Source organism: Neoarius graeffei, chromosome 27 (assembly GCF_027579695.1).
Source record: "Neoarius graeffei isolate fNeoGra1 chromosome 27, fNeoGra1.pri, whole genome shotgun sequence".
Taxonomy (NCBI): domain Eukaryota; kingdom Metazoa; phylum Chordata; class Actinopteri; order Siluriformes; family Ariidae; genus Neoarius; species Neoarius graeffei.
Window position 1 is genome coordinate 44,320,973 of NC_083595.1, and position 27,067 is coordinate 44,348,039.

The 27,067-nt window shown below is 42.6% G+C and overlaps 1 protein-coding gene and 1 long non-coding RNA gene across 2 annotated transcripts in view; one reads left to right on the forward strand and one right to left on the reverse strand.

Moving 5' to 3' along the window:
- Nucleotides 1–27,067, reverse strand: part of hsd11b2 (hydroxysteroid (11-beta) dehydrogenase 2) — a 53,580-nt gene that overhangs the window by 16,042 nt on the left and 10,471 nt on the right. The window contains exons 2-3 of the mRNA XM_060911408.1: nt 16,438–16,650; nt 3,120–3,305 (exon numbers count right to left, since the gene is read on the reverse strand). Of these exons, the coding sequence (XP_060767391.1) occupies nt 3,120–3,305; nt 16,438–16,650 (399 nt within the window). The remainder of the gene's footprint in view (nt 1–3,119; nt 3,306–16,437; nt 16,651–27,067) is intronic.
- Nucleotides 17,365–19,745, forward strand: LOC132874915 (uncharacterized). Its single transcript, XR_009651721.1, has 2 exons — nt 17,365–17,587; nt 19,172–19,745. It is a non-coding gene; the product is annotated as an uncharacterized LOC132874915 (long non-coding RNA).

A 27,067-nucleotide genomic window follows, 5' to 3' on the forward strand; every position in this document is an offset into this window, starting at 1 on the left:
GTTATGTCCATTTTAATGAATATAGAATAAATACATTTCTATTTGTATGAATAATTTCTGAAATATAACTTTGTTTTAAAGATGCATGATGATCGTAATACTAATAAATGAGATGATCATTTAAAATCATGAATGCAGATACTCTAACTGCACTCTTGCAGACCAAGATGAACAGTGCCTTATGCTGCAAATTAGAGATAACCCATGAACATGTAAAGTTGGGTAGAAGTGCAACATGTTCATACAATCAGGAACATTGCTGAACAATGTGCCAAGTGAACCCCAAATTATTGGATTATGTGAGAAGAGACACTAATGCCGCTTTTCCACTACAAACGCGGCTGAGCCGTGCCGTGCTGAGTCGAGCTGAGCGGGGCTGTTGGAGTTGCATTTCGACTACAACCGCGCTGAACCGTGCTGGCTGGAAGTGGGTGGACACATTGGGTGGAGTTAGCGAAAGTGGGTGGACGTCAGGTGATGTCGTTAAGCAGCGCAAACAGTGACATCAGTGACAGTGGCGGAACAAGTCAGAGCCGGGCCGGGGGCAGGGCAAATGACCGGGCCCTTTATTAAAGCTTATCATAACATCATTTTAGGCTACAAAATGTCCGCAGCTGCGGTGTTTACCAATTTCAACACTACCGGGTGCAACTATGTTATTTAGTACATCAAGTCCTTCAAACGAACATGTAACTCAGAAACAAAAAACATTAGGATACTGTACATGGCTCATAATAAAACATCAATAGCCTATACTGCGCACATTATTTGAAGGGCATACGAATGAGCGCTCAGAGGTTGCAACGGTGACAGGAAGAGTCAGAAATAAAAGGAGGGCGGTGCAAACCTCACTGAATGCACTGTGTTTACCAATTTCAACACTACGGGGTGCAACTATGTTATTTTGTACATTAAGTCCTTCAAACGAACATGTAACTCAGAAACAAAAAAACATTAGGCGACATACTGTACATGGCTCATAATAAAACATCAATAGCCTACTGCGTGCATTATTTGAAGGGCATACGACGAGCCTTGCGCTCCGCGAACTCGTCCACGATGCTCTGTATGTCACTGATTCAGTGAGCTTTTAAGCGGTAGTCTCACGACCCGAATAGTAAACAATAAACATGGAGGACATGGAGTCGTTAGTGTTGCTGGTCTTGGTGCTGTGGCTTGTTGTCACCGACAACGCGGACAGATACTGGCAAGAGCGTATAGATGAGGCGAGGCGCATAAGGCTTCAGAAATTCTCGTAATTCGTAATTCTTCTCCTTCCGGGTTTGCGGTGTTTACAGATCCCAGCGTGCTCGTGGGGCGTGTGTGGGCATGTGAGGACACTCCTCCTCACCAATCAGTGCACAGGGGAGTGTCTGCTCACGCCCCCAGCCTCACTCGGCACGGTTTGGCTCGCTTCAGCCCCACTCCAAAACGGTGCGAGTTTTAGGGGCTAAGCAGGGCTGAAGCGAGCTGAGTCGTGCCGGTTTTTGGTAGTCGAAACGCGAGCCGTGTCGGGCTGAAGTGAGCTGAAGCGAGCTGAAGTGAGCTGAAAAAGGGTAGTGGAAAAGGGCCATAAATTTTGTTGAACTGATATAGGGTTAAGAAAACACTGACTGTTGTTTAATTGACTGTTATCAGTACATATGGATGTACAGAAATAAACCAGTGCATATATTAGGTAAGATCTGATACATTTTTATTATGCATGAAATATTACTATGGATTTGGTATGGAAATTATGGATTTCTTTACCAGGGAGTACAGGTGAGAGCCGTGAGGGGTTGACATGTATAGTGTGTCAGTGACCGTAGTGTCAATAGACGCCGTGTGATTACTTTCAAAATGTCATTACTTCTCTCTTTTAACTAGAATGCTCCTGTGTGTAGGCATAATTGCCTATTATGCTATAAACTTTGACCGTTACGGTCTCATAATTGTCAGTCGAGTTACTCATAGGTTAAGATAAGAAGACCTTTATTATCCCACAATGGGGACATTTCCTGTTTGCAGCAGCACAGTGGATAGCAGTAGAAGAGGACATATCAAGCCACACAAGTAAAAAAAAAAAAAAAAATATATATTTAAAAAAACAACCAAACAAAAAAACCCCTCCCAGTTGTGGTTGTGGAATTTTTTCAGCCCTCCCATCCATTCAATATCATGGCCAGCTGTTACTGTAACCTTTTACAATTGCATCTCTATATTGCCTTATCTTTTGTGAATTTTGTGGATACATGTTTTTTCATGGACGGCACGGTGGTGTAGTGGTTAGCGCTGTCGCCTCACAACAAGAAGGTCTGGGTTCAAGCCCCATGGCCAGCGAGGGCCTTTCTGTGCAGAGTTTGCATGTTCTCCCCGTGTCCGCGTGGGTTTCCTCCGGGTGCTCCGGTTTCCCCCACAGTCCAAAGACATGCAGGTTAGGTTAACTGGTGACTCTAAATTGACCGTAGGTGTGAATGGCTGTCTGTGTCTATGTGTCAGCCCTGTGATGACCTGGCGACTTGTCCAGGGTGTACCCCGCCTTTTGCCCATGGTCAACTGGGATGGGCTCCAGCTTGCCTGTGACCCTGTAGAACAGAATAAAGTGGCTAGAGATAATGAGATGAGATGTTTTTTCATCTTTAATAGGTAAAGGGAAAATAAAATCAGAAGCTATTGTGTAATATAAATATGGCATTAAAGCATGTCTGGACTGGGTTTTCCTGCTTGCTTTATTCTGTTTTGTTTTGAGTGAAACACCATGTACCGTACTGTAACAGCGTGGGCGTTGAAACAAGGATGGTACATTCCAGTAATATAAGATGCATATCTTCTTGTCAGGCTTTTTGACTCATGCTATAAAAATGGCAAAGGAAAAGTGTAATAAAGGGATTGAGTGTAATTTAATGACATTTTTAGATGAATAATTAATGAATTAATTTGGCTTGCAGATCTTGTATGTATTTAAAACATTTGAGGCAACTGTAATTTCATAAAACTGCCTACTGAATATTTCCTGGCTCTGTAAGCGCTCTTGAGGCCATTCTAACTATTAGACCATGTTCTTTGGAAACCTTTCGTCCAATTCCTATGAGGAAGTGAAATCAAATTGATGTGTGTGAATTGATGTGTGTATGTACCTGATGGACTGGAGATGGTCACTATTCGGCCTTTGTTTTGTCTCAGTAGAGGGAGGAAGGTCTTGGTGACGTACAGGGTTCCAAAGAAATTCACCTCCATGCAGCCTCGGTAGTTAGACATGAAGGAGAGCTCGGCATCGCCAAAGTTCACACACACTCCTGCGTTGTTCACCAGAGCCCACAGACCTATATCCAAAGATACCCAATGACACCAAAATACATTTCAAAACCCATGACTCTGACTGTAAGTATTAAGGGAGAAGGGGAGTATTTGATCATGTGGCTTATTAATCAGTTATTGTTATAAGAAAGATATGCATGATCATGAGTAATGTAAGGATGTGCTTTAAGTGGTTAAAGGAGATATACTGGTGGGCTGATTTCTCAAATGTGAAGAATGAAATGAACAAATGCCAGAAATATTTTCTCTTCAATTTTATTCTGGACATGTCGAGGTCAAGGGATTGCACTTCGGTTGCACAATGTTTAAAACTGGGACATCTCAGCTGTCTTGCTTGTAGACTTGGTTTCAGCTTCCCCCCCTCCCTCTATCTATCTCTCTCTCTCATTCACACATACATACTCTTCATTTCCTTGAACTAATGCTTCCTGCATGTCTGCTTTGACCGCAATGTTTACAGACATCTGGAGTGAAGAAAAACTGTATTTCAAACAATGGACAAAACAGAGAAATAAACTTTTATCTGTAGTTAATTAGAACTGGCAAAAATGAAGAACATGCATCAATGTGTTTGATGCCTTGCGGCTCGGGAAGAGAAGATGAGCTGACTGTGGAGCCTCCAATTTTTAGTGAACACTCAGCGTCTCTGAGCAGCATTTAGTTACCAAAGGTTTTACTAGATTATTCAGTGTTTTATGATGATATATTTATCCACAGCAGTTACACATTTATAGACCTTCATAGCAAGCAAAGATTGAATATGTAAGGAATAACATATGGCACAGCGTGCTGTTAGAGGACAATAATAAAGAACTGGGTGGTGTGAAGTGGCCTGATAAAAGGAGTAAAAAAACAAAACAAAAAAAATTTAGTAACAAACGATACAGCATTTTTCAACCATTTATAATTATATGTTGTGGAACATGGGTAGTGGACAAGCCTCACTAGCCACTGTCTTTCTTCATTTTGTCATGGGACAGAAAACCTGGAAAGCACAAAGCCACCAGTTTTTCCTTGAACTAATCACCTATCTACATGAACAGCCACTTGATTAGGAATGCACAATGCATAAAATCACACAAACACAGGTCAAGAGGTTCTTTTAACGTCCACATCAAACATCAGAATGAGGAAAAATATACTCACCAGGCACTTTATAATGAGGAACACCCATCCACCTGCTATTTTATGTAGTTATCTTATCAGCCAATCCCTTGACTCAAGAGCTTCAGTTAATGTTCACAATGTTCAGACATCAGAATGGAAAAAATTGTGATCTCAAAGTGTGACTTTCTTTCACTATGGCATGGGTGTTGGTTTGAGCCAAATGGACTGGTTTGAGTATTTCAGAAACTGCTGATCTCCTGGGGTTTTCACACACAAACAACAGTCTCTAGAGTTTACACAGACTGGTGCAAAAAACAAAAAAACATTGAGTTGAGTGAGTGACAGTTCTGTGGGTGGAAACAAATGCCTTGTTGATAAGAGAGGTCAGAGGAAAATGGCCAGATTGGTTTGAGCTTTTTTGCCAGGAAGGATATAGCAACTCATAGCAACTCTTTACAACTGTGGTGAGCAGAAAAGCATCTCAGCAGGCAACAGCAGAAGACCACATTGGGTTCCGCTCCTGCAGCCAAGAACAGGGATCTTAGAATCAAGAACAAGCTCCTATTAAAGAGGCTGGTAAGTGTATATGATCTTAGCGACTTTGACCGTGGCATGATTTTTGGTGACAGATGGGCTGGTTTAAGGATTTCAGAAATTTTCATATACAACACTCTCTAGAAGTTACACAGAATGGTGCGAGAAAATGAATTAGTGAGCGGCAGTTCTGCAGGTGGAAACACCTTACAGGAAAATAGAGTTCAGAGGAGAATGGCCAGACTAATTTGAGCTGACAGGAAGGATACAGTAACTCAAATAGTTGCTCTTAGTAACTGTGGTGAGCAGAAAGGCATCTCAAAATGCACAGTATGTTGAAACTTGAGGCAGATGGGCTACAAAAGCAGAAAAGCCACATTAGGTTCCACTCCAGGCAGCCAAGAATAGGAATAGGAGGCTACATTTGGCACAAGCCCTCTGAAGCATCCATCCATCCATCCATCCATCCATCCATCCATCCATCCATTATCTATAGCCGCTTATCGTGTACATGGTTGCAGGCAAGCTGGAGCCTATCCCAGCTGACTATGGGATAGAGGCGGGGCACACCTTGGACAAGTTACCAGGTCATCGCAGGGCTGACACATAGAGACAAACAACCATTCACACTCACACCTACGGTCAATTTAGAGCCACCAGTTAGCCTAACCTGCATGTCTTTGGACTGGGGGAAAACAGAGCACCTGGAGGAAACCCATAGGGAGAACATGCAAACTCCACACAGAAAAGGCCCTCGTCGGCCGCTGGGCTTGAACCCAGAACCTTCTTGCTGTGAGGCAACAGTGCTAACCACTACATCACCATGCCACCCCAAAAAAATAAATAAAAAAAAAGACTAGGCAATATTTTTCTGATCTTCAGCTGTCCATTTTATAAAACCACTTTATCCTGGTCAGGATTGTGGTGCAACCAGAGCCTATCCTAGGAGCAAGGACGGAGAATTCAACTTGGATGGGTTGGCTGTCGATCACAGGGCACCATGCACACACATTCACACACCCATTCACACCTAGCGATAATTTCAACCAACTTGTCTGCCTACCTACATGTTTTTAGATGAATATAAAGAAATTCCCCAGAAAAGCAGTGGCATCACTATATGTACTTAATCTTAATCATCACTCAGAGTGGAATGTGTTTTAAGGACACACCCAAATACAGTCCAAAGGACAAGTACCCTCTTGTAGCATTGTGTCAGAGCACAGCAGGGCTCATATCCTTTGTTATAACATGATATGGCTCCTTTTTTTCGGTCATCGTGGGATATAACACTTCCTTGTGTGTCTGTCGTTTACAAATGGCATGCAGTATTATCATTCATCTTTCATTACCTTAAGTGTCAGATTTTGGGCAGTGATTGAAATCGGTGGGAAAGTACATGTGGACTGTTTGGCTCTTATACGGAAATATGGAGCCTCTTATCATCGTGTTTGGCCTATTAGGTAACATGCATTTTGCTTGTGTTTGAAAGTAAAGTGCACAGTTGATACACTGCCAAGCCATACACATGGCTCAACAGGAAGGATATGCATTATTGAGCATCAGTGACTTTTTCCAGCATATAAATGCACCTGCATGTTTCCCCTCAAATGACTCCTGCAATGTAAATAGTAGAGGAAGTCAGACAAAAAGAGTAAATTTGTTCTTGCCTTAAAAAGACATACTTGACAGTGTGTGCGTGCATGTGTGTGTGCTTTAGTTTTATTTATAACACACTGTTCCTGCCAAAAAGTGAACAGGAACAGAAAGAAATAGAAAAACGTGGAGGACATTCTTCAAAAAGGTGTTAGTGGATAAGTGTACCCTGAAGCACACTGAAATATTTCTGATGGGTTTAGTGATTCTGGTGCTAATTTGTTCTTTTGTTGCTGCATTTTCAATAGCCCTTTTTGCACAGATATTCCGCAATGTTACCATAAAGAATATTCCGGCTTTGGTTATTTACACTGAAATAAATAAAGCCATCATGAAGCCGTGCCGGTGTGTACTTGTACATTGCAAGCCGGGGCACAATGGAGCATCAGCATCTAGGGTGACATATTTACATGTCAGAAATATGAACACCTCGAACATATTGGCGTTGCTTTCAAAATAACGGCGGGTGAACTGAGTATTGAGGTGCTTTTGTTAGCTGTGCACATTTATACCAGTCTTCCAACATGAGCAAAGTTACTGAGCATCATATGCAACATGTAATCACTTCTGTTAAATAATGCGAGAGAGAGAGAGAGAGAGAGAATCAGCATGAAAGGTGATGAGGAAGAGAGGAGTGGAGAGACTCATGTAAGCAATATGAATGCTTTATTCCAGACTCATAGTTCCATAGAAAAAACATAAAAAGACAATACAAATACAAGATCAACACATATCAGTATACATATAAATATCTATTCCAGTGTTTCCACATCCTAGAGGTGTACCTTGTGTCACTCTGTTTAGTGTCAGTAAGTACAATTATTAATCTGTTTTTTGACACTAGCAGTCGACACATAAATTTATATATAAAATTCCTCAGCACAGCATGGAAGGTGGGGACATTACTATGGACAAATAAAGTGCTTGCACTTGTCCATCTAGGAAGCTTAAGGAGGATCCTAAAAGCATCACTATATGCTACCTGTAGCTTCTTCAACTTTGCTGTGCTATATTTGCACCAGAGATGAGCTGTGTATAGAGGAGTACAGTAGGCTCTAAATAGATTTGTTTTAACATCATCCGAGCACATATGAAATCTACGAGCCAACATATTGGCCTGTGCATAGAGCTTACAGCACTGACGCTGAATATCATCATCATCATCATCATCATCATCACAAAGATCATCAGTGATGATGTGTACTTTCTTCACAACATCTAGAGTGCAGTCAGACAATAACAATGAGGGAAACTTTTGCTTCTGGTCTTCCTTAGTTTTAACAATTAAAATGACACTCTTTTTAGGATTGAACTTAATGTCATATTGAACTCCATAGCTGGAGCATACTTTAAGCAGTTGCTGTAGCCCAGCACTGTATGGAGACATAATAACAAGATCATCAGCATATATGAGGTGGTTGATGAGACTCTCACCCACCATACATCCTGTCTTACACTGACTAAGCTTCTTGGAAAGATCATCCATGTATACATTGAAGAGAACAGGTGACAAAATGCCACCCTGTCTCACCCCATTCGTCACATGAAAGGGTGCAGATATACTACTGCCCCACCTGATTTGCATGGTTTGTTGTATGTACCAAAACTGCAAGACCCTTATCAAATAAGGTGGAACACCTCGCTCTTGGAGTTTGGAAAACAGTTTACCATGATTGATCCTATCAAATGCTTCTGATGCATCTAAAAAGCACATAAACATGGTGGAATTCTGACGTCTGTATTTACTTATGATTTCTTTTAGTGCATACACACACTGATCTGTTCCAAGTTTACTTTTAAAACCAAACTGGTTATCAGAGGTTTCCACATGCTCACTAAGCCTATCTAAAATAATTCTTTCTAACACTTTAGAAATTATGCTAGCCAGAGCAATTGGCCTACAGTATAGTTATCTATGCTGGAGATTTTCCCAGTTTTGTCTTTAATCACTGGCACTAACAATACAAACAGCATAGAATCAGGTAGTATGCCATGCATTAATAACCCAGTAAAACACATAGCAAGCAAGACATGCAGTCTACGACTAGCATGTTTTAGATGTTCTGCTGTTATCTGGTCAAGACCGCATGCTTTGTTCATAGACAGTTTCTCAATGGCATAGTACACCTCATCAGGTCTAATAATCACATCATCATTAAAAGGAACATTTCCAACATAAAGTTTCTCACTCTTAACGCAATTAAAAATGTCACTGTAGTGTTTGCTCCAAAGTTCTGCAATATTTTCAGGTCCAGTGACCCCAGCAATACTAGACGGCAAGGGCATCTTACTGTTATTGATAACCTTAACTTCCTTCCAGAAATCATTGGCATTATTCTGCTGAAGCTTTTTAGCCATGGAGTTAGCCCTCATAGCCTGCTCGTTTCTTTTAATAAAGCGGACAACATACTTAAATTGTGCATTTACCAATTTCTTGCAGTCACACTCTGGGCCATGTCTAGCGCTCCCTGATAACACCCAGGTTTTAAAAGCTTCTTTGGCCTCTGCATGGAGCTCAGCCACGTATTCATTCCATCCTGGTCTGACATTATATTGTTTACGTCTTTTATTGCAGTGAAGCTTACCACTACTGATAAGAGTGTCTACAATCTTCTCATACATTATACAGAGACCTTTACTATGATCCTGGTTCTTACAGTTAAAGTCATCACATAGGATAGCACCATATGGGAGATCAACATTACTAAGACCCTTATCAGTCTGTGACTTGTAAAGCCAAAGGTCCTTTTCTGACATCCTTGCCCAATCTAATTTCTCACTTGGTTCTTGACTATCACAGCTAGACAGTTCAGGTAGGCTCTCAGCATTTAACGTGAATGCGACAGGTATATGATCAATAGTAGCCAATTCATACATTATCTTCATTATCTAAGCAGTCATGCGCGTCAGCTGTACAAATACAGTGATCCAGCCATGATGTTGTATGCCATGCTTCATTTGTGTATGTATAGCTATCTACAGGCAAAAATACTTTGCTGGAGAAAACTAGCTTGCTGTCTTCACAAAACTGCACTAAGTGTTGGCCAAACAGAGATTTCTTATCTGAGATATCAGCATTCATATCACCAACAATAAATATACATGTATATACATTTTCTTTAATGAATGAGCTTATAAAACCAAGCCTGTTAATATATTCATCCTCATTTCTATTACATTCATAAGGAGTATAAACATTTAAAATAACAAAAGCTTTATCATTATGTACTACTTTGATGGCAATGCCCCAGTCAACCTCAAGCCTAATCACACTGATCAATGGATCATATTTCTTATGCCAGAGTATGGCCACTCCCCCGGGAATTCTGCCCCTCAGGATTCCCGTGCTTAGATCTGTTGTAGCCTCCCCTGCCCCATGAAAGTTATCATTAACAGAGTTCAGTTGATCTAGGTCTTGCTTCGCTAGAAACGTTTCTTGTATGCACAAAATGTCCGTGATCTCCAAGAGCTTGTCAATCACAATTCGCTGCGCTTTATCCCCTGCCCCATGTCCGAGGCGCAGGCCACACGAGTTGTATGACACAACTCTAATACCAGTCATAGGAGACACAGGCATATCTACATTTCAGTCCCGTTCTCAGACGCCACGTTCCTTGCTTGCTCACCCACTGGACCTGCAACAGCCCTGGGTTTGCACGCCTCAAAAAAGCGCCTCACAAAAGTCCCCTCTGGCCACAGCTGCGGCTCATGCATTTCACTCACCTCTCTACATACGGCGGTTACTTTGAATGAGCCAAACCTTGCATGTACAGTGTCTATCTTTTCACAAGTGACATCATGGCCTAGTTTGTCTTTCAGGTAACTAGCCAAAGTGTCCAGCTCCAAGTCAGGTGAGAAGTGTGTAGCAAAAACACTCACCAACTTTGTCGTTATGGCTTGTATGCTTCCCCCAGCACAAGTTCCAACAATCCCGGTTGTCTTCTTCTCTCTAGAAGGGTTCAGGCAGGGTTTGGATGGCATAGTAGACTTCCCAGTGGCATGTTTTAACCGACGACCCTCCCTCACAACATGGGTCCACCTAGGTGACTTGCCATTCTCGCTCGTGGCTCCCTTTGCTGCACTGATAGTCCTGTCAGGTGCTGGGGTAGCACTGTCCGAGCTCCGGTTGGAGGTCTCCCCGCTGTCGCAGGCCTGGTTCATCTCACACGCCCTGGGTGTAATCACTCGAACCGGACTTTTCAATCACAGTCACTGCGCTCGATCCAGACTTTTCGATCACACACAGACGTTGTCTAATATCCACTGTTACCACACGGAGATCCTCACAGGCACTTGTCTGAGTAAACATAGCCTGCTTCATAACTATGACCTCTATGTTAAGTTGTTCAATTCTGCTAATCAGGCAGGACACATCCAGGCTATCAAAAGTCACTGGCGGTAGTTCGTTGAGGTAATGAGACACAAAACGAGGGATATTTTCACCAACCTCGTTAAGCAATTTCAAAAATCCTTTGACATTGTTAGCGTCTTTGTGTGCCCCTTTGTGTATCACGTTGCACTGGGTGCTTGGGCAGAGTTCAAACAGCACTTGTTTGGAGTTCTCTATCCACTCAGACCCAAAGTGTTTCACAGCCATTAACACAATGTCATCTTGACTCAAGGTTTTCATTTTGACAACGAGAAAGTTTAAAACCTCATCTTCCACGATAACTTTCCCACTAGCAGTTGTGTAAATATCAGGTTTGTTCGAATCCTCACGCCACCAGCAGCACTTCTACCTCCCTCCGCCACGTCATCATTTTATCATATATCAATATGTTTGTACGAGCAGAATTATGTTGGAGGAGAAAGTGACGAGAAGGAAGCGATTTGAAGCAGAACTGTGTGCGGACCTTAGACACCATAAACTTTTGAATTCATGCTGGTCTCGGAAAGAAGAATGTCAAAAATGAAAGAGGTCAAAGGATTGTCAAAAATGTCACACTCCTGTCCTGCTGTGCCAGCTGTCCCTTTTACACAGACGTCAATTCCGGCTCTATTACTCCCAATCATTCTGGCTTAGAAGCGGAATAAAGGTGTAAGATTCCCACCTTGAAACGGTTGTGTAAAAGGATGCTAATGAATCCTGTGAAAAGTTAGTGCTTGTAAATCAGTGTGATGTCACCAGGTGACATCGCTAGTGCTGTTACAATGGGGTTTAATTTCTGCGATCTCAAACACAACAAAGATAAATGCATAGTTTTTATTCTTATCTCCTAAGAACAATCGAGCAAGATCTCCTTTACACACTCACCAATGTTAAACACCATATTAACGAGAAAGTAGAATTAGTGCAAATTTTGGATCAGACACTGAACTCCATTGAAGTTCCAGAATGCAATCCAGCTACGCGACGCACTTGCATTGAAGTACACCCGACACCCGGCTTGGCCAGTTACCAATTTATGATATGATGAGCAGCATGACGGTGGTAACGGTGGTACCTGCATGAAAGTTGAAGGTTTGGGTTTTTTTTTTTACTTAGTGTGCATGCGGGCGGCACGGTGGTGTAGTGGTTAGCGCTGTCGCCTCACAGCAAGAAGGTCCTGGGTTCGAGCCCCGTGGCCGGCGAGGGCCTTTCTGTGTGGAGTTTGCATGTTCTCCCCGTGTCCGCGTGGGTTTCCTCCGGGTGCTCCGGTTTCCCCCACAGTCCAAAGACATGCAGGTTAGGTTAACTGGTGACTCTAAATTGACCGTAGGTGTGAATGTGAGTGTGAATAGTTGTCTGTGTCTATGTGTCAGCCCTGTGATGACCTGGCGGCTTGTCCAGGGTGTACCCCGCCTTTCACCTGTAGTCAGCTGGGATAGGCTCCAGCTTGCCTGTGACCCTGTAGAACAGGATAAAGCGGCTAGAGATAATGAGATGAGATGAGTGTGCATGCACCAGCTCGCTTGCAGCCTGCGATGAATGCTCCTGATCCTTTTTCTCTATTTTCTATTTTTCTTACTTGTCTTATCTTCGTTTTCTTTTTTTTTTTTTGCTATTTTCTCCGTTACCATAACACTGTAATCAAGCCACTGTGGGGATTGCAAGAGTTTTGGCGTTTTTGCTCTCAGTTGCAAAACTTTTTTTCAGCGCAGTGATGCAACAACTCCATGCCGCCCGCATTGTTTACATTAGGGATCAGCTGATCGAACTGAAGCCAGCCGCTCTAGCGACAACACGGGAGGAGATCCCTGTGGTAATTTGGCGGAAAACACACAGAGGATGCAGAGGAAATAAGAAGCTACAGAGGAAGAGGGTGGCTTTGAGACAACGGAAGCTTATTGAAAAATCTTATAAGCCATGTCTCCCCTCTATCATCATGGGGAATGTGAGGTCCCTCAGGAATAAAGTGGACGAGCTGACAGCACTGGCCTAGAGTCAGACGGCGTATCGGGAGTGCAGTTGAATGTGCTTCGTGGAGACATGGCTGCACCGGGATGTTCCCGACGACAACATTACAATCAAGGGCTTTCACACGGTGCGTGCGGACAGAGACTGCGCCAGGAGCAGTAAGCGCAAAGGGGGAGGGCTTGTCATTCTTGTGAACAACCGTTGGTGTAACCCAGCTCACATCACCGTGAAGAAGCGCATCTGCGGACCAGATGTTGAACTGTGTGCTATTGGACTTTGTCCATATTATCTGCCCAGGGAGTTTTCTAATGTTATCATGGTGGCTGTTTATGTTCCCTGCTCTGCAAACCCGAACACTGCTTGTGACACTATTTACTCTGCAATAGTCCGGCTACAGACTCAACACCCGAGTGCATTCATTGCTATCTCGGGTGACTTTAATCATGTTAATTTGGACAAAACACTTTCCACTTTCACCCAATTTGTGAACTGTCCTACCAGAGAGGGAAGAACAATAGACCTGCTGTATGCTAATGTTAAAGAGGCTTACAGCTCTTCCCCCCCCCCCCCCCCCACTGGGCAGGTCAGACCACAACCTGATTTACCTCTCCCCCTGCTATGTGCCTCTGGTGGAGAGACTGCCCACCACATCAAAGATAGTGAGGAGATGGACAGACAAGGCCAACGAGACACTGCAGGAATGCTTCGAGGTGACAGACTGGCAGACACTGTGTGAGCCCCATGGAGACGACATTGATGGGCTCACAGAGTGCATCACGGGATACATCAACTTCTGTGTGGACACCATTGTCCCAGCTAGGACTGTCAGCTGTTACCCCAACAAACCGTGGGTAACGAAGGACATCAAAGCCCTCTTAAATGAGAAGAAGAGGGCTTTCAGAGCCAGCAACAAGGAGGAGGTGCGAGGAGTACAGCGTGAACTGAGAGCAACGATCAGGGAGGCCAAGGAAAAGTATAGGAGGAAGTTGGAGTGGAAACTCCAACAGAACAACATGAGAGAGGGGTGGAGTGGAATGAAGACCATCACTGGTTACAAGCCAACCAACAGTGAAGGAGTGGATGGCAACGTGGAAAGGGCAAATGAGCTGAATGTTTACTTCAACAGATTCGATGGCGTGACCCCAACCCACCACCACCACTCTTGTGCGGGATGGCTACTACCACACACTTCACATTCTCTCCCCTCCCCTGCCTCTTCTTGCCCAACCTCATCCCCATTTCAGGACCTCGCTCACACTTCCTCAACAGACCCCCTGGCTGAGCACCCCCCCCAAGAAACATCTTCATCCCTCCCCCACCCGTCACCTCCACACCGATCATCAGCGAGGAGCAAGTGAGAAGACAGCTGAAGAGATTCCACGCAGGAAAATCAGCAGGCCCGGATGGTGTTAGCCCCAGGGCCCTGAAGACCTGTGCTCTCCAGCTAAGTGTAGTACTTCAGCATGTCTTCAACATGAGCCTGGGTCTTCAGAGGGTCCCCATGCTGCGGAAGACATCATGCCTCATCCCTGTACCAAAGAAGCCGTGTCCCAGTGACCTCAAAGACTACAGGCCCGTGGCACTGATGTCACACATCATGAAGACCCTTGAGAGACTCATCCTGGAGCAGATCCAGCCTATGGTCCAACCACTTCTTGACCCCCTTCAGTTTGCCTACCAGCCCCGTCTTGGAGTAGAGGAAGCAATCATCTACTTGCTCAACAAAGTCTATGGCCACCTGGACAAGCCAGCCAGCACTGTGAGGATCATGTTTTTTGATTTCTCCAGTGCTTTTGACACCATCTGGCCGGCTCTGCTGGGTGAGAAGTTGACAGCGATGCAGGTGGATGCTCTATTGGTGTCCTGGATTGTGGATTATTTGACTGGCAGACCACAGTACATGCACTTGCAGTGCTGTGTGTTGGACAGAGTGATCAGCAAGGGACTGTCCTTTCTCCTTTCCTTTTCACTCTCTACACCACTGATTTCAATTACTGCACAGAGACCTGCCACCTCCAGAAATTTTCTGATGACTCTGCAGTGGTTGGATGTACTGTATTACTGGTGGTGATGAGAGCGAGTACAGGACAGTGGTGGACAAATTTGTCACGTGGAGCAGGAATAACCACCTACAGCTCAATGTGATGAAGACGAAAGAACTGGTGGTTGATCTGAAGAGAATCAGGACTCCGGTGAACCCTGTTAACATCCAAGGGGTCAGTGTGGATGTGGTGGAGGAATATAAGTACCTGGGGGTGTACTTGGATAATAAACTGGACTGATCCAAAAATGTGGACACGGTATACAAAAAGGGCCACAGCCGTCTCTATTTTCTGAGACAGTTGAGGTCCTTCAACATCTGCTGAACAATGCTGCGGATGTTCTATAAGTCTGTGGTGGCCAGTGCCATCCTGTACGCTGTCGTCTGCTGGGGTAGCGGCTTGAGGGTGAAGGACACTAACAGACTCAATAAGATCATCAGGAAGGCCGGCCATGTTGTAGGCGTGGAACTGGACTCTCTGACAGTGGTGTTGGAGGACACTATCCAAAATAAAAACAATCTTAGACTGTCCTTCTCACCCTCTACATGAGGAGCTGATCAGCCACAGGAGCACGTTCAGTAAACGGCTGATTCTTCCACGCTGCACAACTGAGAGACACAGGAAATCATTCCTACCTGTTGCAGTCAAGCTGTACAATGCCACTATATAACTGTGGTACACTCTCTTACTATGTATACTGTATCCTTAACTCAGGTGCAATATATGTATATAGGAATCATTGTATATAAAATCACTTCATTTTGGGCGGCACGGTGGTGTAGTGGTTAGCGCTGTCGCCTCACAGCAAGAAGGTCCGGGTTCGAGCCCCATGGCCGGCGAGGGCCTTTCTGTGTGGAGTTTGCATGTTCTCCCCGTGTCCGCGTGGATTTCCTCCAGGTGCTCCGGTTTCCCCCACAGTCCAAAGACATGCAGGTTAGATTAACTGGTGACTCTAAATTGACCATAGGTGTGAATGGTTGTCTGTGTCTATGTGTCAGCCCTGTGATGACCTGGCAACTTGTCCAGGGTGTACCCCGCCTTTCGCCCGTAGTCAGCTGGGATAGGCTCCAGCTTGCCTGCGACCCTGTAGAAGGATAAAGCGGCTAGAGATAATGAGATGAGATCACTTCATTTTGCTTTTATTTAAGTTATTGGACTTATTTAAATTTATTTTATTTTATTTATTCTTTTTTCAGACAATTTTATCTTCTATTTTTAGACATGTTTACTTCTTCTCTGATTCAGGAGCTTGGTAGCAAATTTGAATTTCCCTCTGGGGATTAATAAAGTAATTCTGATTCTGAAGATAGCTGGACAGAGTAAAGACTAAAAGGCTAAAGCACCGCTGCATCACTCTCTTTAGGTACAGCAGGCACCAATATGAGCAAATGGTATTGTAGGTAATGCAATATGCACAAGTGCTGTGTCATGTGTTGCAAATGCACTTGTGAAAAATCTCACCTTTTATGCCCAGCTTCTCCTTGGTCGTTAGCAGAGCCTGTTGAACCTGCTGTGGCTGCGTGATGTCCACCTGAAGCAAAGTCAAGCGAGAAGAGCAGCTACTCCTTAGATGCTTTGCCCCCTCACTATCTGCATCCAATACCGTGGCAAATACCTGGAATCCGATAGCGTCCAGACGTCTTGCTGTAGCATGCCCAAACCCTGAGTCACACCCTTCAGATAAAGAGAGAGACAGTGTTAGGCTCAGCTGAATGAGCATGAGTAAGCTAATTCAACCTCAGGATGTTTTCAATTGTTATTTCTATAAATCTTATAATCTGTTACACTGCTGCACAATATATGATATGGACACTGTCAATATTCTACATAACACCAAACGTCTTCTTCTTCCTTATAAGTAGCTGATTGGATATTTAACAGTTATTCCATGAAATCAAGTCGTACATGAGCTGATAGCCAATGAGGCGCATAGCAACGAGTTGGCTATAAGCCATGTATGATGACATCGAGTGGAATAACTGTTTTATTCTATCCACGTTCACTGGATTTTGAGAAACGGAGCATTTTTATTTTTATTTTTTGCAAATTCGATAAATAAAAACTTTATACAAAATAATTTCCGCTCAGAATGTAAACAAACTGCTGAAATGACAGTAGCAATTTGTGAAAAATGTGATAATAATAATAATTCTTGAAAATAAAAAATATATATGTTCTTACCATCAAATACTTTCATTCCATATTTTGTTGCTTTTTTGTATTTTTTGGGGGTTTTGTTTTCGAGTAGAGTTTTTATTTTGTCCTTGGTTTGTTCAGCAACACGTGTGCTGCCATTTTGGGTTTCTCTACTCATGGTATATGGGCTGATAGCCTAGTAGTAGAGTAGAGTAGCCAATCAGAGCGTTCAATTGCTCATATCCAGTGAATGTGGATAGAGGAATAAATAATAGACTTTTTTTTCATATTTTGTTCACAGCTCGGGCAGTACGGTGGTGTAGTGGTTAACACTATCACCTCACAGCAAGAAGGTTCTGGGTTCGAGCCCAGCGGCTGACAAGGGCCTTTCTGTGTGGAGTTTGCATGCTGTTCTTGTGTCTGCATGGGTTTCCTCTGGGTGCTCCAGTTTCCCCCACAGTCCAAAGACATGCAGGTTAGGCTAATTGGTGGCTCTAAATTAACTGTAGGTGTGAATGGTTGTTTGTCTCTATGTGTCAGCCCTGTGATGATCTGGCGACTTGTCCAGGGTGTACCCCGCCTTTTGCCCATAGTCAGCTGGGATAGGCTCCAGCTTGCCTGCGACCCTGCACAGGATAAGCGGCTACAGACAATGGGTGGATGGATGGATGGATGGATGGATGTTCACAGCTCTGTTTTTTTGACAGTGTTGTGAGAGTGAGACAGAAATCTTAATACATTTTCGTTAAAAATTTGACCTTTACTTTCACTTGATGATGTTACTATTAACTTGGGATGTAAAAGAAGATGGCAAAAACATGACTAATAACAAAATATCTTTTATTATTTTTTTTCTTTTCATAATACTAGTCCCTGTCCTTGCAAGACTAGTGACACGATCAAAAATTAGAAGACATTTAAAGGTGAAAGGAAGTGATGCCATTTTGACAAACCTTGCCCCCATAATGTTTTGTAACTGGTTTCATTCCACATTGTCTTTAACAGTAGACAGATTTTTAACGAACAACCAAACCTCACTCTCATTACTACACACTTTTCCTATTCGTCTGGAATTCACACCAGTTAATGTTTGCTTTCGCAGTGAATGATATGTTTTCAGGTTAATAACTGATGAACGGAACAATATGTTAGTGTTATGACATTTTTGCTGTATGGTTCACCTCTAACACCATGGCAATGATGACAACACATGATAATCACCATGATGCACAGAGGAAGTAGTTTACCCATTTCAATAACATTTCAGGAATTCTACAATGATAAAAATTTAACAGCCTCAGCAAATGTCAATGAAGAGCTGCTGGTAAATGTGTATGGTCTATTTTATATAAAACCAAGAAAACAGTTTGTCAATATTTCACCTGTTGTTCAGTGGATAATCTAAGTACCAAAGAACTGCTGCTGTAATCATAATATCCGTCCTGTACTCATCACAGGACTTATTCACAATATACTCACACTGAACATCCTTTCAACACACTCAGTACTGTTTGTTTTTACTCTTCTACACCTGTACAGCATAATGATTTATAATCTAGTGTCACCCAGATGAGAATGGGTTGCTTTGCTACAGTTCTTTGCCCCAGTAGCCCTCTTCTACAACTGGATTTGTGACTATGACTATTGTTTACAACACTTTAATATAAATATGCAGGTAACTATAGGAAATCATGCACGCTGATTGGTCGAGAGATTCGAATTATTTCTGGATAATCACCACGAGTGACTCGGCAAAATGGCGGCCAAGCACTTTGTCACTGTAAGTGAGGAAGAATTACAAATGATGAAAGAAAATGCTGTTCCTAAAAGTGCTAATGATGCTATTAAGTTTGGTCTAAAACTATTCAAAGTTAAGGTGGAACTGTGATTTACTTGCGATTTCAAAACAAAGTATTTTATGTGAGTCGGCGTAGATAAGTGACACAAGTGTAACTGTGTTAGCTTCTGGCTCTCCCCATTTGGTTATGCTGTCATAGTTAGTTTTGCCGGAGTCCCTGCTTGCACTCAATGCAAAATGTATCCTGTTCTTACTCATTAGGTGACACTGGGCATACCTAACAACCCCCCCCCCCATGATGCCCTACTTCTGGCTGGAGTCTCATCACCTCACTCTTGTGGAGGACGACCCCATATGGACAGTTGAAAGTTGCACTTGGAAGACGCTCTGGACACTTACAGTAATACATTTACGTCAGAGGACTACAGTTGACTTGCTAACTTTAGGACTGCAGTTGTCATGAACAGTTTTGCACTCAAGTTTCCATCAATGAACAGTTTATAACTTCAACAAAACAGACTTCATGTTAAAACTATAGTGATTTTCCTGTTTTCGCAGTTATACTTTGTGACTCGATAGGACACAGTTATAGAAGTGAGTTATTTATAATCACGGTATCACCCAGATGAGGATGGGTTCCCTTTTGAGTCTGGTTCCTCTTGAGGTTTCTTCCTCGTGTCATCTGAGGGGGGTTTTCCCTGCCACCATCGCCACAGGCTTGCTCATTGGGGATAAATTAGGGATAAAATTAGCTGATGTTTAAAGCCTTTAATTTTCTGTAAACCTGCTTTGCGACAATGTTAAAAGTGCGATACAAATAAACTTGATTTGACAAGTCTGTACCACACCTTTATTACATTTGCATGCTTCTTTTGATGTTTGAATGAAAAAAATTAATACGATTTTTAATTTAAAAAAAGACACCTGTGTATTTATATTTAAACAATTATCCACATCAGGGGCTGCACGGTGGTGTAGTGGTTAGTGCTGTCACCTCACAGCAAGAAGGTCTGGGTTCGAGCCCCATGGCCGGCGAGGGCCTTTCTGTGTGGAGTTTGCATGTTCTCCCCGTGTCTGCGTGGGTTTCCTCCGGGTGCTCCGGTTTCCCCCACAGTCCAAAGACATGCAGGTTAGGTTAACTGGTGACTCTAAATTGACCGTAGGTGTGAATGTGAGTGTGAATGGTTGTCTGTGTCTATGTGTCAGCCCTGTGATGACCTGGCGACTTGTCCAGGGTGTACCCCGCCTTTCACCCGTAGTCAGCTGGGATAGGCTCCAGCTTGCCTGCAACCCTGTAGAACAGGATAAAGTGGCTACAGATAATGAGATGAGATGAGATGAGATGAGATGAGATGAGATGAGATCCACATCAGGATCAGTGAATATCAGTGAATAATAACCTTGACTTCGTCTCAGTTATTATTCACTGATATTCACTTTGCCTTCAGCAAATTATTGTTAAATATAAATAAAATTGAATGGAATTGAATCTTAGAAATAACTTAAACAGGTGAGGTCAGTATCTGAGTAGCTTCATACAGGTAGTGGACTGTGGCAGTGGGGGCGTGGTCAAGCTTCGGCTGTGAGTGGCGAGGAGGCAGGTTGAACCAGTAGGTAATATGTGATGAGGTGCACCTGTGTCTAATTACTGGCTGTCTATTAACTTGCATCTGTGTGTGTCTTTCAAACAGCCAGGAACGATAGCGAGATCTGTGACACCCTGTCATGTGGGCGTGTAGTGTGCTTATGTGTCATTATAAGTCACTGAAAAGAGTCAAAATAAAAAGAGCACACCTGTTCTGAAGCCTGCTTCCAGTTCCTCGGTTCACCCAAAGGCAAAGAATTGTTACATGGACATAATGTCATATTGCTTTAACATGTACCAGACCATTAATGGTTCAAATCAAGCAAATTCATGTACATTGTGCTTTCATAAAGCCCTCTTTCATTTGGCTAGAGTGGCTTACTTGCCAACAACACTTCATGTCTTACTGCACAGAACAGACATGGCATGAAAGACAGAGCTGGACAGAGTTAATGAAAAATCCAACCGGTTGAGATTACTTTGTGATGGCATAAAGCAAACCCATTGCAATAAGCATATAAATGTGTAAAGCCTGGTGAATTTTTTAACCTCCACGGATGGACTTGAGTTGGAGATTAAAAAGACAAGGAAGGAAGAAAATTCCCATCTGTTCTGACCTCTGATCTTTTCTCTGTTTACTCTATGAACTCTTCACAAATATATCAGATTGATTTTTATTGTAAGCTCCCCAGATGAGATTATAGACTGTGCAATAAAAAGGTTATAAACTAGTGCTTCTAAAGAATATGTAGTCTGTGCATCCATAAATGTGGAATTTACGGCACATTACCCTGGGTCATTACCTTTTCTCTGGTAATGCTTGTGTCCGTGTGCAAAAGTGCTAAATACCCACCCACCCTCCCACACACACACACACACACACACACACACACACACACACACACACACACACAGAGCTGTTGTTGTTATCATAAGATCACACACATGATTTCAAACACACATTTATCTCAAGGTCTTCTGAGGACATGGTACAATCTGGCAGTCCTTTCACCTGAGCATTCCATTCCCTACCATATAGAGTAAATGTACACAGTGTCTCTTTAGATGTGTTCCAAGGTTTTTTTTTTTTTTGTGTGTGTCTGTGTGTGTGTGTGTCTGTTTATATTGGGAGTAGAACAGGTATGCCATGAAGATTAGCTGCGTAAACTTAGCTTCCATTCCAAATCTATCATTCAGTGTTGGATTAATGAATAATGACTATTGACTTATTTCTCAAAAGTAAAGAAAACAATAATATGTGATGTTTTTCATTTATCATTTCTCCACTTTATTGCATATATACTGAACTGTAGGCTTTTTAACTAGCCATGGATTCTGGCAATTTGTAATAACTAGAGTATAATAAGTAAACGATAAAATGCTTGGGGGTGTGCTGCTATGAGAAAAAAAATCAATGAATGGGTGGAGTTACTGGTACCACCCTGAAGTTAACTATTGTCCAAAACCAGCATGTCACAAAGTGTTTTATGGTGGCACAGTGGTGTAGTGGTTAGCACTGTTACCTCACAGCAAGAAGGTTCTGGGTTCAAGCCCAGTAGCCAATGGGGGCCTTTCTGTGTGGAGTTTGCATGTTTTCCCCATGTCTGCATGGGCTTCTTCCAGGTGCTCCGGTTTCCCCAACAGTCCAAAGACATGCAGGTTAGGTTAATTGGTGGCTCTAAATTGACCGTAGGTGTGAATGTGAGTGTGAATGGTTGTTTGTCTCTATGTGTCAGCCCTGCAATGATCTGGCAACTTATCCAGGGTGTACCCCGCCTCTCATCCATAGTCAGCTGGGATAGGCTCCAGCTTGCCTGTGATCCTGTACAGGATAAGCGGCTACAGGTCATGGATGGATGGATGGATGGATGGATCCCAGTGTCAAAAATAGTTGAAGCGAGGTTAAAAGTGCGAATCCAGCAGTCTTTATTTTGTAATGCAGTATTTTTAGAACTAAAAGCAGTAGGCAGTATTCAGCTGTCAAAACCAGTAGACTACTGCATGAATCAGGAACCATCTGCAGCTCAACACCTTGAAGACCAAGGAGCTGGTCAGTGACTTTGGGAGGTCCAGACCAAGGTCACGACCAGTTCTGATCAAGGGAGTTGAGGTGGAGGCTGTGGATTCCTACAAGTACCTCGGGCTGTGGCTGGACAGCAAGCTGGACTGGACTTGCAACACCAACCATCTGTACAGGAAGGTCCAGAGCAGGCTGTACTTCCTGAGGAGGCTGCGTTCCTTTAACATCTGCAGGAAACTCCTGTGGATGATCAGTCTGTGGTCGCCAGTGTCCTGTTTTACACCGTGGTGTGCTGGGGGGGGGCAGCACATCCAAGAAGGACACATACAGGCTGGACAAACTGATCAGGCGGGCCTGCTCTGTGGTCGGCATGAAGCTGGACTCTCTGGTGATGGTGGCAGAGACTATGGACAAACTACTGAACATCATGGACGATGCCAGTCACCCTCTGCACACCGTCATCAGCAACCAGAGGAGCCTGTTCAGTGACAGAATGCTCCTTCCCAAGTGCAGGACTAACAGACTTAAAAACTCCTTTGTCCCTCACGCCATCAGACTGTACAACTCCTCTCTGGGGGGAGGAGGGGTAACAGGAGGACAGAGGACGGGAAGGAGCAGTAGCCTAGCCTGACAAAAAACAGTACTGGACAATGTGCAATATAAATGTGCAATATTATGTGCAATACCTCTCCTGGTGGACTTTTTTCTTTTCTTTTTCTTTTTTTGTATATGTAAGTACTTAATTTATCTCGAAGTTTTCTCTATTTTCTATTCTCTGTTTATCCTGTAATGATACTACTGGAATTTTAATTTCCCTGAGGGAACCCTCCCAAAGGGATCAATAAAGTTCTGATTAATCTAATCTAATCTAATCTAATCTAATCTAATCTAATCTAATCTAATCTAATCTAATCTAATCTAATCTAATCTAATCTAGAGTTGGCAAGTATGGAATTGAGCGCCCATTAAATTAGCCACACATTCATCCAGTGCCGTCGAGGAACATGGCATTACCAAGACCATGTAGATCTCTTTACTTTGTCAGATCTCTTTCTCTTGCTGTTCTTCTCTTTATCATATTTTGTGTATATTCTGCAGAACACTCAATCATCACATTTTTAGTTTTTATTCTTATTATTTTTTATTCTATTTATTACATTCTATCTTACCCCCTTTCCTTTTTATTACTCCCCCCCCCCCAAATATCTTCACAACTGAGGGAACATTGCAATAAGCGTTTCACTGCATCTCGTACTCTGTATGATTATGTACTGTATGTGACAAATAAATCTGAATTTGAATTTTTAAGCATAAGATCTCCCTTTCTGGTGAAGGAACATTTGTTTGTCATCTAACAAGCTATGAAAAGTTCTAGCTAACATAAGGTGTTAAAGCTATATTACCTTTCAGATTTTTCCAGTGTAGGTCATAAAAAGAATTTTCCCTGACACCCAGTTATTTTTGTTTAGTGGACCGAAAGCTACTGAATTCGAATCACCGACTTCCAATTTTATTATTATTATTAATTTATTTTTTTAATAGAACAATTAATGAATTTAGGGCCACATGGCTCTAAATTCTCCGCTATTTTTTCCTGCTTCACCATGACCCAATTCAAGATACTACATCATGCGTCACGTGGTGGGCTTTTCCCGTTCACGCAAGGCATTGTGGGATACAAATTTGAAACAGGAGAAGAAAATGGAGGACACGAATAAAACATAAAAGAGCGACTGCAGTAACAGAAAGCGAGAAGAAAATACATTACGTTGCGAAGGAAAAGAAACGCAGAACCAACCTAATAAATATCGATGGTCAGTGAGCAACTCGGTGTGATTAGCTGTTCATCTAGCGACAGAATGATGGAACTGTCAGTGCACGGTCAAGGTAAACCTGTAGATGGCAGTAAGGCAACACTGTGGATGCCAACTGCTGTAAAACCCAAAAGAAAAAGAAGAAGATAAACCTGCACATGTGCCCACAGACTTCCTCAGTCTGCTTGACTGCGCGAAGCGAGTGATTTCATGTACATTCATGCTCGGGAATCCCCTCAAATTAAATAATTTCCCAGTCACATAATGGCCTGTTATTTTGTGAGATGTTAGAAAAATAAACATATATCACAATAACCAAATTTCAGAGGGAACTAAATTTCTGTGATTTTATGAAATCGAATGGCTGTCTAGCCTTAAGGCTACATCTAATGAAGTATGCTAGTGTTACAATTTTAATAGCATAAGCTAACAGTAGCTAATAACCAAAGGAAGAAATCCAGTGTTACGCCTGCAAATAATGAATATATATATATATATATATATATATATATATATATATAATCTCATCTCATTATCTCTAGCCACTTTATCCTGTTCTACAGGGTTGCAGGCAAGCTGGAGCCTATCCCAGCTGACTATGGGCGAAAGGCGGGGTACACCCTGGACAAGTCGCCAGGTCATCACAGGGCTGACGCATAGACACAGACAATCATTCACACTCACATTCACACCTACGGTCAATTTAGAGTCACCAGTTAACCTAACCTGCATGTCTTTGGACTGTGGGGGAAACCGGAGCACCCGGAGGAAACCCACGCAGACACGGGGAGAACATGCAAACTCCGTACAGAAAGGCCCTCGTCGACCATGGGGCTCGAACCCAGACCTTCTTGCTGTGAGGCGACAACGCTAACCACTACACCACTGTGCCGCCCACCACTACTACTACTACTACTAATAGTAATAATAATAATGTCATACATGCTTGACGCTAGGTTGGCACTCTTTATCTACACCCTTGATACTTATTTAATTAAATAAGTTCAATGCAGCAGGGTTTTTTTTTCAGTGTAGGTGTACTGGAGCCCTCAGTTCTATGATTAATCAGACTACTATAAATCTTTTGCGTAAGTGCAAGCTGTTCATTGCCAATGCCCTTGTTGGAGCTTGTACTGCTATGATCGTGTTTCAGTGTACACTGAGAATAACAAACTAATACTTTGTAACAAATACATACTGTCAACAGAGGAAGGAGAGCCCAGGAGTGTGAAACCAATGAGATGAGATGAGATGAGATGAGATGAGATGAGATGAGATGAGATGAGATGAGATGAGATGAGATGAGATGAGATGAGATGAGATGAGAGATGAGATGAGATGTACGTGACTGCGAATGTGTGCGTATGTGCATAGCTGCTTCTCCTTCAGAGTTTTGGCATGCCTGTCCTTTACTCAGTGTCCCTGGAGAAGTTCCAGAACGCAGTTCATCTGGTGCAACGATACACTGAACAGTGCACCGATGCACCTTACAATATTATTAGGATTATTTGGTTGAAGCATTTGTCCGACCTGACTTACAATTGATCTAAATGTTCATGGACCAAAATTATTAGCTTGCTATTTGGATTTGAACTTTACAAGCTTGGGGTCAGAAGCTCAGAGCCACCACTGCTTCAGTCATGGCCATGGTTGTAGGTCACCATAATATTGCAGTAACCTCCCCAACAAAGTAAATCGATATAAAGAAATGAAGAAGGATCAAGTAAAAAATGATAAGAAATGAGATGATTCGCAAAAACATAACATTCATTTATTCGTCAGTGTTAAACACACCATAAGTGATGGTGTCAGGACACTATTTATAATATTCATCGGACTTCTTATCACATTCTGGTGTCTTCAAATCAAATCTTGGATCACCAACATTCAAACCAATCAGGACAGGGAGGTGTGCCTGGTCGTTTGTCAATCATGTTGCCTGATAAATCAGAAATTTGCATTACCTTGAAGAAACCTTGCATTAGCATTTAGGCATCTTCATCCTTGCAATGTGTATGCGTGTGTTTTGGTTGGAAGGTTTTCTGAGAAAACACTGAGAGAGAGGGCAAACAAACCCATTTTTTTTTTTAAATAAAATGACTGTTAGAAATCCAAATCGCCAGAATGGTCTGTCAACAGAAAACAGACAGAGGTCAATCTATCATGTAAACAGAACATTGAAAAGCAAATAAACTCACAAAAGTGAGTTTGAGGATTGTGTTCTGTGTCTATAATGAGAAGTAATAAAGGTATGGTCCTATCTTGCATTTATAGTTCTTGGAATAGGCTTCGCATCCTCCGTCACTCTGACCAGGAAAAATCAGGAATTACCTAGCTAGATAGATACTGTGACTAAAGTCACAGTGATTTGCGCTAGATCTTATAAACTGGGACGTCTGGTCACCGTACCCTATAGATCTGGAATGGTAAGAGATAGGGAATGGTGCTTAGTGAGGAAAAAAGCCCGGTTTTCGTGGATCATTCTTGTTTCAGTGATCCAGATCAGCACCAAAAATCATAGCAACTTAATTCAGCACAGAGATAATCTTCATGTGAAATTTGGTGATGATTGGTTGAAAACTGTGGGAGAAATAGCATCCTAAATACATTAGGAGAATAATGAGAAGAATAAAAAGAATAATAAAGTAAAAAGATCCTGAGTGAGGGGTGACATGGTGGTGTAGTGGTTTGCACTGTCACCTCACAGCAAAAAGGTCCTGGGTTCAAGCCCAGTGGCT